Below are 12,531 nucleotides of genomic sequence, written 5' to 3' on the forward strand. Positions count from 1 at the left end.
ACCCTCGGCCGAGGCCAGAGCGAGCAACGCGCCGTCCCGCCCGGGACCGGCCGCGCCGGCGCCTCGGTACTGGTCGCTCTGGTACCTGCTGGAAGTTTAGGCTGCCCCCAAAATCAGCGGGGGAGAGCAGGGAGRGGTGACGCAAAAAACTCCCGAAACCACATGCGCCTTTTAGCCCGTCTCTGATAAAGCGCGTCCAAAAAGCGACAAGGTCGCGTTCAGAGCGGTAAGCCGCGGCCACTGAAGACAGCAACGCTTGCATAAACGTTCCCTTGTCTGGCTCTGTAAGTAACGGCTCTTTCAACTGGCCATATAAAGTCTTTTGGCTGATTGAAACAAGTTAAGACAGTAAAATTTCGTCTGAGGCTTTCACTATATCAAAATAAAAACAGAAGTATGTTAGAAGAATTCCTAAGCTTCAAAAAAAGAAAAGAAAGAAGTCCCATCTAAACCTTCCAAGGGGCTGCTAAAGGGGTWTTCTGATGCTCCAAGAGCAAGGAACAAAAAGTAACCAAGTATAACTTAGTCTTGAAAAATACTGTCTGTGTTTACTTCATGTGGATACACATTTCACAACATCTGCTTAGAAGCAGAATAGACCTATRTACTCTATACTGAAAATAACCTACAAGCTACAGTGAAGTTAAAATGCTTATATAACTACTTAATATTAAGTAATATTAATACACTGTATTTTAAATTTATGCAGAGATTTAACTAGCTAATTAAAACATACATAATTCAAAACAACATATACTTATTTCAAATAGAGTGCAAGATAAAAAGCAAAATCACATAAATCTATCCTGTTCTACTGAAACACAGAAAATGTTGCCTTCTCCTCCCAGATAGGGAAAGATACAGCGTGGAGACAAAGTTCAACAAACTGTCCTTCCCAGTAGTCACAGATAATATCCATAAGAAAAAAAGCAAATTCTCCACATAAAGGAAAAGCATTCTTATTCTGCTGTTAGATTTGTTTCTCTGACATCTTATATTCTTTTCACTGAAGTACTTGCACAGAGGGAAGTTGTGCAACAAAGATGTTCAAAACACATAAATCACAAAATCTAGCCAATAAACTAAGATTACACCATCACAATCTCTAATCATGGATTTGCGAAGACTAAGCTAGCTGAGTTTTCCAAGATACACTGCTGCGCAGGCTGCCGAGGAGCAGAGAGGATGTGAGCCCCAAAGACGACCGCACGGGTGTACGGGCATGTTGTGCAGAGATGGTGGGGAACTGCCTTCCGCGGGGGCCGCTCTGCTTTCCTGGAGCTGATTCTGGTCAAGTACAGATCAGTCCTATTTACTTTCTTCCAATGTCACAAGACTTCTTCAAGCAAGAAAAATAGCRAGAGTGGAGCAAAACCAGGGAAAAAAAAATATAAAGATATCTATAAAATGGTTTTATATTTGATCAACAACTGTTCTCATTCACTATCAATAATAATTATTTTCATGCTTAGCAAACAGGGGAAGAGATGTTCCAAAGCATATGCCACAAAAAGCCTAGCAAATTAATTTAAGTATTTTGTAAAATGGTTTCTTCATTAAGCTGTATCATGCCCTTAATATACAGTTTACTATAACATCTGGATCCTTTCATTATCCTGCTACTCCCTTTGCCATTCTCAAAATATCCTTAGTACAGGGAACATTTTCAAAATACACTCTAGCATGTTCAACCCCCAAAGATCACCACTACAATTTACATCACCTCTTGTTTGCAYCGTCAAACAATGCATGTTGACCTTAATTTAAAATTTCCCCAGCACTCTGGCTGAGCAACTGCACACAAAATACTGATGCCCTTAAAAAAAAAAAAAAAAACACAAAACACTTGGCTCATTTTAAATATCCTCTTCTCAAAATCATCTCTCCCCTGGTCAGCCATCAGTGGTTCTTATATTGCATAGTAGCTATGACCTCTGCATTTGAGGTGGCATGATCAAAGGAGCCCTGGCCAGACTTGGAAAAACATTTCCACTGAGAATGGACATACTGCCTGTCAAAAGGTTATTCCCACTGCGTATAGGGAGCAGCTCATATTACTGCAGTGTAACATGAAAGTGCAAAATCTAGCCGTAGTAATCCACATACATGTTTTTCTTTCCAAAAAGGGCATATGGGAGACACTGACTGGAACAGAACATCCGTATTATCATTAGAAGGGAGGGGATGGAGGGAGGAGGGAAGGCTTCCTTAATCAATCCAGCTGTAGGAATCAGACTCTATTAAAAAATGCTTTAAAAATTCTGCCTCTTACTATGGCAGTTACTTCTTTCCAGTTGCTTTTCTCTTTTAGTTAAAAATGTGCATATGCAAATATATATCTATATGTAGATAATCACATACATACACATGCTCAGACTTTACATTCTGCGGAAGACAAAATAACTTTGGAGGCGTAAATCTTAATGTCAATGACAGGAAGGCTTTGGTGAACCATTACCATAAATCTGACAAACGCTAATTTGATGGGTGGCTGTATCTGTCTGCTGCAAGACCAGTCTAGACAGTCTATTGAGAAATCCTAAAACACAACTGTTTGTTCCCTGTAACACCATCTGGATATGGCAATAAGAGCCGACCCAGTGCCATTCACACATGGATCAAAGCACATGCTAATGCCATCATGAAGTCATACACATAAAAAATTCAATCTGAGAACTCTATGCAATTTTCCTAAGTCCTCAGTGAAGAAACCTCAGACTTAGCGCAACTCAAGCTAAGTGCATGAAGAGGGGGAGAGGGCAGAAAAAAAGAACAGAATATTTAATGAGCTTGGCCTTCCAGAGGAATGTTAGGCCACCCATTGTATTGGAAAAGGCTCATGTCACACTTCAGTCATGGCACCCATCAGGGTGCCCCTTTACAAAAATTGATCCGAGGGTTTTTATAATTACCTGTTTCAAATAGAAAGAGTGCCCAGAAATACGAGAAGGTTTCCAAGGTGCAAACCTTGTATTTTATCGTTTAAGACAGAGCTGGCAGAATTTTCAATATTGCAGACAATATTGAAAATCCCTCTCTCATTAAACTGCACTGTGGCACTAGATCAAAGCACCAAGGGCCCCCTATTGAACTTCTCTAAATATTACAAACATAAGAGCAAGTCTGGCTATGCAGAAACTGAAAGTGAAGCCAATTYTTCCTCAGCCTCCAAAAACCAAAACATGCCTTCTCATGATATAGCAAAAAATGATACAAAAAGGAGTAAATAGCTGTACCGCAAATCTGAGTTGACAAAAGTTGATCTGTCCCTGCATCCCCCACAGGCAATAAAAAATTACTGATGTTTATAAGCATAGCTCACTTCAGCAATATTTTCTAGAGTGTTTTTTAAACTACTGCCTTTCAAGAGATATTTCAGTTTTTATTTGATGCAATGCATTATGTAACAATTTCAACAACCTGCACAAGACATTTAGCTTTGTCATGAAATTAGCCTTTATTTTCCCTGTGAAATGTCTACTACTATAAAGCTTCCAGCAATTACATTGTTCCTAGTCTTTTGAACATTGAGACTATACGTACTACTTCTCATTTAACTTTGTGTTTTGTTTTTACGATTCAGGTTGTAAAAGCAGACTTTAGTATTTCTGGAAAAGCTTTATTATGAAGCCAGCTTGCTGATACTGAAGATGTATTTAGACTGAAAGCAAAGGCAGGCTTTCATAGCCATTCTGATACAAACTCCATTTTAAAAATAGACAATCTCATTTAAAAGTCTTTCTTTAACCTGTTCAAAGCAATCTGAATATTCATGTAGAAATAGGTCATATAGAAAACTTTTGKACAAGATCACAATTCTAGTTCTTTAAATAATCTTCTTTGTAAACTCAAAAATGACAACTTGACAAATTCATTTCTGCCATCATGAGCAGGTCAGCCTGAGTGAAATAACTAGTAAAACACTACATTCTGTATAACAGTAMCAATAGTATCAACTTTTGTAATCTGATGCTAGTAATCTTTATGTTTACAGGAAAAAAAAAAGAATATGCTAATATGAATAGCACATCATCAACACTGTACCACCAATATAATGTTTCATTATATGGTCACTGTAGAAATATGAACTACATTCTACCACAGAACCTGCAGAAATCTTGTAAGTCCTCACACAAGATCACAATGATATTGAACTACTGAAACTAAATTTCCAAACATATAAGTAGTTTAATACTTGCAGTCTATCTTAAAAAATAAATACTTGTAAGAGTACAGTTATGAAGCTACAACAGTTGGATTCTGGCACATCATCCAAATATAACTRAAAAAAAAAAGTACACTCCACACACTCGCATTCCTCATGGCATTCTGACTCAGTACTCCTGTGGAAATTGGTAATTGTCTTAAATCTTAAAGATCTTAAGACCTTTACAAGGTCTTTAACAAAAACTTCAGGAGAGTAACCCTGCCCTCCTCCCCAGAAAACAGCAAAGCTCATTTTTGCAATCAGACAACTCTTTTCACTAAGAAAAGATCAATTAGTCTTTCCATTCAGAGGGTGCTCACGAATGAACAGAAAAAAAATCTCCAGGAAGGTTTCTGGTCCAAGGAAAGCCAAGAGGGGCTGGCTCTGAATTAGGACTCAAAGACTGATAAACTATGAGTCATCAGGTTTTCAGAGCATAGGGGTGTTTCAACATGGGGAAAGGGGGAAATTTTACAGGAATGAACTGTGCATCACTAACCAACAGTTGTTTCTGTAGAAACAAAGTAATTCCCCTCCAGAGAGAAAGCAAAAGTAGATGGAAATAGAAAATTAGGAACATACACATCCCAGTGCCTTCTCATTACACTTGAAACAGCATTAAATGGTATTATACCAGCTTTACGTTCTTTTGTATCTGAATCACACACAAAATAGGTAATGAAAAGACACATATGCACCAAGCATCTATTCATAACTAAATACCTGTAACATCCCTCCCTCCCCCAGTTTTGACACGGATGGTTGCTTTCAGAGAACTGACCTAATTCTAAGTCGAACAATATATAACTTAACTATGAATGCTTCAGCAGCAGACGTGTAATGGGGGGTGTATGTTATACGGGATTCAAAACTTCTGTTAATTCCAGTCCGCGCGCTGCGGTAGAACAGCACTGCCATCTACCGCTCCCGGGCACAGCGGGATCCCGCTGCCAAGCACCACGCAAGGAGCAGCACCACCAGACTGAACCTTCAGGCAACAGATCATCTCGGAAAGACACCTGCCCCAGTAACCTCCTCCAGTAATTTTACAAAAAGAGAAACAAAAGGCAAGTTTATTTTTTATTATTAAATTTCTAGGAAGTACAGAAYTAAAGGGGAGCACTACAAAAGTTGTAAGTGCTCCCAGGAGCACCTCTTCCAGCGGTGGGTGGCAGCTGTGCAGTGCCCTCTTCTGCTTTCCCACCAGCACAGCTGCACCCCCGCCTGCAAACACGCACACAGTCCCTTCGAACCAAAGCAATTCCATTTTTTAGTCCTTTGCAGACTACAGACAACATTATACAGCTGCAATAAAATTTGTTTGTATCCTGGGAAGCTATCAATTTTCATAAATACACAGGCTTTATAAAGATACCCAAATTACAGAGTTGAAAATACAACAATTTAAATATTTTCAAATTTTGTCACAGAAAATTTATTTCTACCAAAAGGTTATGCACCCAAATCATAGCTCCATTTAAAAATTGCTGCAAATAAACTATGCACTAACTAATAAAAAGATATTTCATTCAGCTGTTTAAATACTGGTATGCCCATTTCATTTCAATCACAATCTTGATATGATAAAGAATTTAAAGCAGCACAAGAATTTGTGCAGTTGACTTTCTCATTGAAAGAAAAGCAGCTTGTGGGATGAAAAAAATGTGTTAAGTATTACGAGTAGTATTTGAGAATTTGATATGAAAATGTTCTTCCAGTCAACAAGTACAGACCTCTAGAAACCACTGACTCAAAATTTAAAGAATCAGGATATGAAGTGTTTTGTTAATGCAGCACATTTCATACACTGTAACCATAAAGCCGAGACTACTAAAACATATGTAAATATGCTGAAGACAAACTGACAACTCCATTATGTAAAACAAAAGTTATCACTATTTTACATGGCATAAACAGCCATGTAATTATTTCAATCAAAAGGTAAATGCCATGTAATTATGGTCCACAGTTACTTACATCTCACAGATTACATGGCAATAAAAGCAGGTTATCTGTTACCATATGCAGTGATTTGCAGTTGATGGTGACAGCTGGCAGACATTGAAAACAACTTTAAAAGGGTCAGAATAACTGTGTAAAACCTATAATTACAATATTGAAGTTATACACCAAAAGGTTGGGGCATTTTCCTGTGTTTGATATCAGAATGTGACTGACCTTTCAAAAACCATAGATACAATTTGCACCACGAGATCTTCAAATTTTGAGGGGAGAAAGGAAGGGAGGAGTTGGAATATGGGGGCCTTGGAACTTTTCAAATAAAACAATACACTATCAAAATGCAACTAATACATCAAAATTTCATTTTGTATTGTTTATCAGAGCCAAATATCACCCAAAAACTTTGCCCTCGAGCTTTATTCTATTTTTAATGTGTAGCTTCTCTGGCATATTTCTCTTTCAACAATACATTCAAGACAGTGAAAAGCTCTTTCAGAAGACCTTTTCCTGTTGAGAGATGTTTAAAGAATGTCAGAATATACTGTTTTGCATAACCTGCAAAAAAGCAAATTACAGCTTTATCTTCCATACTTGGCAGAGAAAAATAAATACAGGTGCCCAGGAACATTGAGAGGGCCCAGTTTTGATATAGTTCTGATCAAAAAGTGTTGACCACACGAATCAATCACTTTCCTAAGAAATAGATCTGAGAACAGATATTTAATCTACAAACTGCTAAAGTATTAAATTCAGTCTGCAGAATGCATCAGGGATACAAAAACTAACTTTCAGGTATCACGTGCGACATATACAAACTAGTATCTTTGTCTTACAAGCTACACTAACTTTTTGACTTGAAATCACCAATGCACAAGAGGCAAAGGCTAAAGAGCCACTTCTTAAATCTCATTGATAGAAAAGCAATATTTGGGAACTGAAATCTAGATTATGTTTGTCTTTTGTCAAATATTATCTAAAAAGGAACTACCATGAGCTTTACAATACAGGATGGGATCCACCTACCCAAAGTCATTGAAGAATCAGAACCTTAAGAATAAGCCAGCTGCTGTCTAGGTGCCCTTTACAGCCAATGGGGAAATCAGCACTTCCAAAAGTTAGATTCCTCTCATTCTAAAATAGACACCTAAATAAGGACACAGGTCTAATTCTATGTTTAGAGTCAGAGGAAATTAATTCCATCTGTACAGCCACTACAATGAAGAAATCATTATCAACAAGATGCCCATATTGAAGGTGAATTAGGCTATTTCCTACTTCTTTATCAAAAAGATATTAATTGTTAGATAAATAGTTTTTTAAAATGTATTGTTAGGAAAAAAAATCCATTATTAGATGAAAATTGAAGGATTGCTGATGGTTACAAAGAAAAGCAAGTGCAGATGTCTGAGAAAAAGCAAATAACATACGTATTATGATGATGAAATATCTTCCATTCTAACAGTAACTCAAGCAGATGTTAAACAGCAGCTACTAACTGGACATTTTTTACATCAGCAGAGTCAGATAACTTGTATCCAAGAATGCTGAAAGAGAGCGCATAGGTACCCTCTGCACTAGTAATGCTTATTTTCATTACATTGTGGAAAACTGGACCTGGAGAAGTTCAAAAGAACAGAAGAAACAAATGCTATGTCAATATTTATAAATAATGTAAACCAGATGCCCTAAATAATCAATAGGTTTTTCTGCCTGAAATGGAGAAGAGGAGGAATTCTATAAAGTGATGCAGGATGAAGTGATCCTCATGTAGGATTTTGATTATGAGCAATTAAACCAAGTTACAAAATGAATGCCAATCAACAGGTCTACACACACACACACACACACACACCCCTTACTGTTTTTATTGAGTTAAATTAAGTTTTAAAAAAGTAAAATTTCTATGAAATATTCTCAGACTTCTGAAAGACATTCAGTTTTACACTGGAGGACATTTTGATTAGTCTATTAGAATAATTCAATGGCAATAACACACTCTTAAAACAGAACAAATATATCTGATTTAGGGGTTTTCATTTTCAAATGAAATTTTGAACAAATAATTTTTGTTGAGTGATATGTTTCTAGTGTGATCCCATGGGTCTGCCCATGCTGTTTAACATAATCAACAGTACCAGTCTCAAAGATGGGGAGGGGTAAGATCAAGATCCACCTCCCTTCCCAAGAYTGTCACCAATAGAGAGAAAAAAAATGATAAATTAGGAAGGAGACAGACCACCAATACATTGCTAGGTTACTAGTAGCACAGCATTATCATTTGGCATAGGTGAAAGAAAAAATCCTGTTTCAAGTGACTGGATGCACACTGGGTTTCTTGGAAAAGAAGGCAGCAGAAAGTAAATCATCTGCAGCATCAAGTATTCAGGCAGTTGATTAGATAGCCATCTCCTAGCTTTAATAAAATGAATATAGGTACACAGGAGATATTACAAGAAACCCAAACATATGCACGTTTGCCTCTAAAAACAAAAAGAAAGAATGCTGCATTCTCTATCCTGGAAAACAGTGACTCAAAATGCTTTTGAGCATGGTGGTTAAATTTTCACTAAGCATGTTGAGGATCAGTCATAGTCTCAAAGGACTGGAGTCTCCTTTGGASAACAGGGAATTACCAAGATGGAGAAGAGAGGTTTTATGATGTCTGTTAATTGACACAAGTACAGTTCCTACTGCATTGCTGTTGTCTGTTCTCATGTCCCCAAAAAAGAGTGTTCAAAAATAAAATCAAACAGGTCATGGAAGAGTCACTAGAATGATCAAATGATTGGGAAAAAAAACAAACAAACAAAAAAAAAATTACACTAATGCAAGGCTTGAGGATCTCACAATAACTACATTATAAAAGACCACAGAAAATCTTCCTGAAAACACAGAGAAGAGGATCAAAAAAACAGTAGGTATTCATTAAAGGAGAAGCAGTTAARCACTGGAATATCTTGCCCAGTTTGCTGTGAATCTTCTACTACCAGAAATACTCAAATTCTTATATTTTTCCTCTCCCCTAAAATATGTAGAAAAAACTTATCAGCTCTATTATGGATAGATACTCAAAGTAAATAAAACCATACCTTCTGGATTTAAACTTATTCATGTATCCTGGTTAGTTAATAAACATGGCTTTACTAAAACTAACAGTATGTAGTGGATGTCCTTGATAGGAGTATTTCCTGTCCCTAGTTCCGCACATGCCATTACGGGCTCTTTGACACACCTGAGTATTAGCAGATGCCTGTATTATGCTGAAGCATCCCAGATATGTGAGAGCAACTACCTTTTCAAAGCAGAAGTAAATCTAATTGGGACAACACAGGGTTCACTAATTTACAATTGCCATAGGCTGAATTAGGCTAACTGTACTTAAAGCAGTCCAGACACAGCAAACAGCATAAAATAAATCTAATTCTTCATTTATAATACAGAAGCCCAATCTTCTCAATGCTCAGAGAAATACCTCTTTCAGGACACCTGTGTATGCCAGCCATGAGAGGACATGCTGGGATTTCCTCTGGGACAAAGCAGCAGAGCTGCTTCCTGCCTATCTGGCCAAGGGGACCACAAAACACAGGGAAGCCATAACCACTACTGCAGGGCAGAGGGGAACACAACATCATCCTCTCAGTTCTGTTTCTTCTGCCAGCTCCACATGTGGTGCTAGCAGCAGAAGCTGTTCAAGGAAAACACCTGCAGCTTTCCTGTCTTAAGGAAGATGCTTGCTACTTCTGTTACTATTTGGAGGCCACAGCATCTCCTTTGATATCCCTGCATATCCCTGGAGCAGAACSCAAGCAGGGAGGCATTTTGCTCTTCCTCTCCTGTAGGTCAAATGCAGTAAGCCTGACAGAGAGGCCACTGCCTACCASAAGCCAGGCCATACAGACTTCAGCATACTCATCTGGCTGTCCACTTCAGAAAACGTTTTATGAGAAGATGAAGTTTTTGTCCCATGCTTGCTAGGTCTCACCATTTCTATAAAAAATGCATCCAGTTTTCTGTGGAAGAAAGACAGCCTTGCTTGCAGGCATCACTCCAAAAAACTTCAGATCCAAGAGTAAAGACGTACTATTTGCTTCTCTTACGCCAACAAATACAAAAGTTCTCCAGGCCAGTTTATGCTGCTAGTCACATGTACGCAATCCCTCTGATTCCAAAAGATTCAGCCAATTGTCTGGAATTCAATAAACTGTTCTGAGAGTGCCCAGAAAGGCAGAGAACTTCAGCATCACCATCACCACAATCTAGGATGATTCTGTAGMGGTAAAAAGGACAGAAAAGCAATAATAGGTTTTACTGAGTGAAACAAGCAAAACCAATGCCAAACACACAGGGAGCAGACCTTTTACATTGGGAAGTAGTGTCTTTCACCTGTTTCATTTTCAAAATAGAAGTAACAAGCCATAAATTTTCTTGTTTAAATCAAAAACACTCTGTGTACGCATGCAAACAGATCTACAAAGTCTGCACTAACCTAAGTGTTACAAATGAAGTGATCTTTCCAGGTGATCATCATTGGACAGCACTTCAGACAGTTTTTATTCAGACCAATGCACTAGAGAAAGTTCACCTTGAATGTGGYAAGGTTGAAAGGAAGAACAGTCAACAAGTTACCATTCAAAAATAAGACAAGATCAGTCTCTGCCAAGAACACGTTCCCTTTTCCCAGCTGAGAACTTTACAGGGAAACCTCACAATTGAGAAAATAGTTCAGAAAAGAGGGCATATACACACCCACACTGGAACAGATAATCAATTTTTCAGCTAGTGAAGACAAGCCTATCCTCTAAAGCAATCCTTTCTCCTCTCAGGAGATAAAGCTTATGCAAACAATACTTACTAACAACCAAAACATAAGATGTCAACAGCTTTCTAGTTTGTTATGCTTTTTAATATCAACTTTGTACCAGGCACAGCGTGAGAAGAAAAAAGAGATATATTGAAAAATGCTCAAACTTGTTTGTAATGTTATTAGGTCAAATTCAGAACAGTTTAGTTAGAARAGTCTGGAATGATTCAAACTACAGGAGGCCTTTGAGGGTCTTGGAGATGTTCTCAAGAGTCAAACATGCATAAAAAAACCCACAAATCTTAAACGTGAGAGTATCTGAGGTTAGTCAGCCAATATAGATTAAAAAATAWCAAAACAACAAAATCCAATATAGTAAGAAACTCTCAGCAAGCCAAAACACAAACACTGTCAGCTGTCTCTATTAWGTAGAGTAATGAAAAAGATTGGGCTAGATGAACAATACAGTATTCTTTGAGAAAGTTTCCTCCAAAAATTCAGTTTKCATTAATACATATAAATAATTGAGAAAGACTTTTTTCCATAAGAAAGCTTAAACATATCATCTAAAACAACTTGTTATCAAGTTTAAGTGATCATATGATAGTAGCTTGCATGATAGAAGATGTGAGCTTTATACYGTTTTATTTGACTACTTAGGGAGTATTTAGCACAGTCCCAAAGAGTGTTCTTCAGTTCCCACATGTAAAAAAAAATTCCAGTGTGCAGTATGGTATTTGTTGTTTGCCAACCTGAAAAGAGTGACACTAATTCATGATCTGTAGGGGAAAAAAAAAAGTATAAGCAGCATATGAAAACAAAATTTGTGCCCCGATGATTGATTTTAAAGGGTTTCTAGATGCAACAGCCCAGGTCGAGACAAGGCTCTTCCTCTAAAGATGAAACCCAAATGAAAAAAGAAAAGCCCATCAGAATATTTCAGCAATTTATGTTGAATCAGGCAATGCAACATTGGCATTTCTCACTGGAATTCTGCCTTGGTTAACATTCTGATTTGGACCAGATGATTTTAAGACCAACATCAGTAGTGAATCAACTCCGTATCAGCAATGAAAAAACCCTTAACATACAGACAATGAGTTTTTGGAAACTAATGGAAGCAACAAAAGAGCATTTATGTAGAAGCCTCATGAAGATCAATACACTTTGATACAAGAGTAATAGCATAAAAGGTTTTAGGAGGATCCGCTGGAGAGTGAATATAACCTTATGGGAAAAGGCTTCTATTGTGAAAGATTCTAATAAATTTAGTTAAATAAAGGTTACCAGAAAARCACAGGGCAAGGACAGATACAGAAGAGATTACCAAGTCCTGTACCTCAGTGAGGTGTGAAAGAACAGGAAAATATGAAACATCATAAATTGGTAAAGACGAAGAAAAGCAATGCTTCCTTTTGACTGGCRATACTGCTCATGTATTTGACTGGTACTTTGACTGGTAATACATGCTCAGTTCAAGAATCATGAGCAGCAAAATAACTCAATGACAAAAAGTGGTAAAAAGTGGAGGGCTTAGATCTTTAGACCTGTTTAGCTCTAA

The 12,531-nt window shown here is 37.5% G+C and overlaps 1 protein-coding gene across 2 annotated transcripts in view; it reads right to left on the minus strand.

Moving 5' to 3' along the window:
* ARL15 (ARF like GTPase 15) overlaps positions 1–12,531 on the minus strand; it is a 216,623-nt gene that overhangs the window by 160,548 nt on the left and 43,544 nt on the right. Inside the window, exon 1 of one of the 2 annotated variants that reach the window (XM_085326428.1) lies at positions 10,152–10,286. The exons of the other annotated variant lie outside the window; for it this stretch is intronic. Within the exon in view, the coding sequence (XP_085182554.1) occupies positions 10,152–10,154 (3 nt within the window). The 5' untranslated portion in view covers positions 10,155–10,286. Of the gene's footprint in view, positions 1–10,151; positions 10,287–12,531 lie in introns of those variants that run through there. 2 annotated transcript variants of the gene reach the window in all.

The sequence above is a fragment of the Rhea americana genome, unplaced genomic scaffold (assembly GCF_003343005.1).
Source record: "Rhea americana isolate MKP2758 unplaced genomic scaffold, rheAme1 scaffold_13, whole genome shotgun sequence".
NCBI classification, from domain to species: Eukaryota; Metazoa; Chordata; class Aves; order Rheiformes; family Rheidae; genus Rhea; species Rhea americana.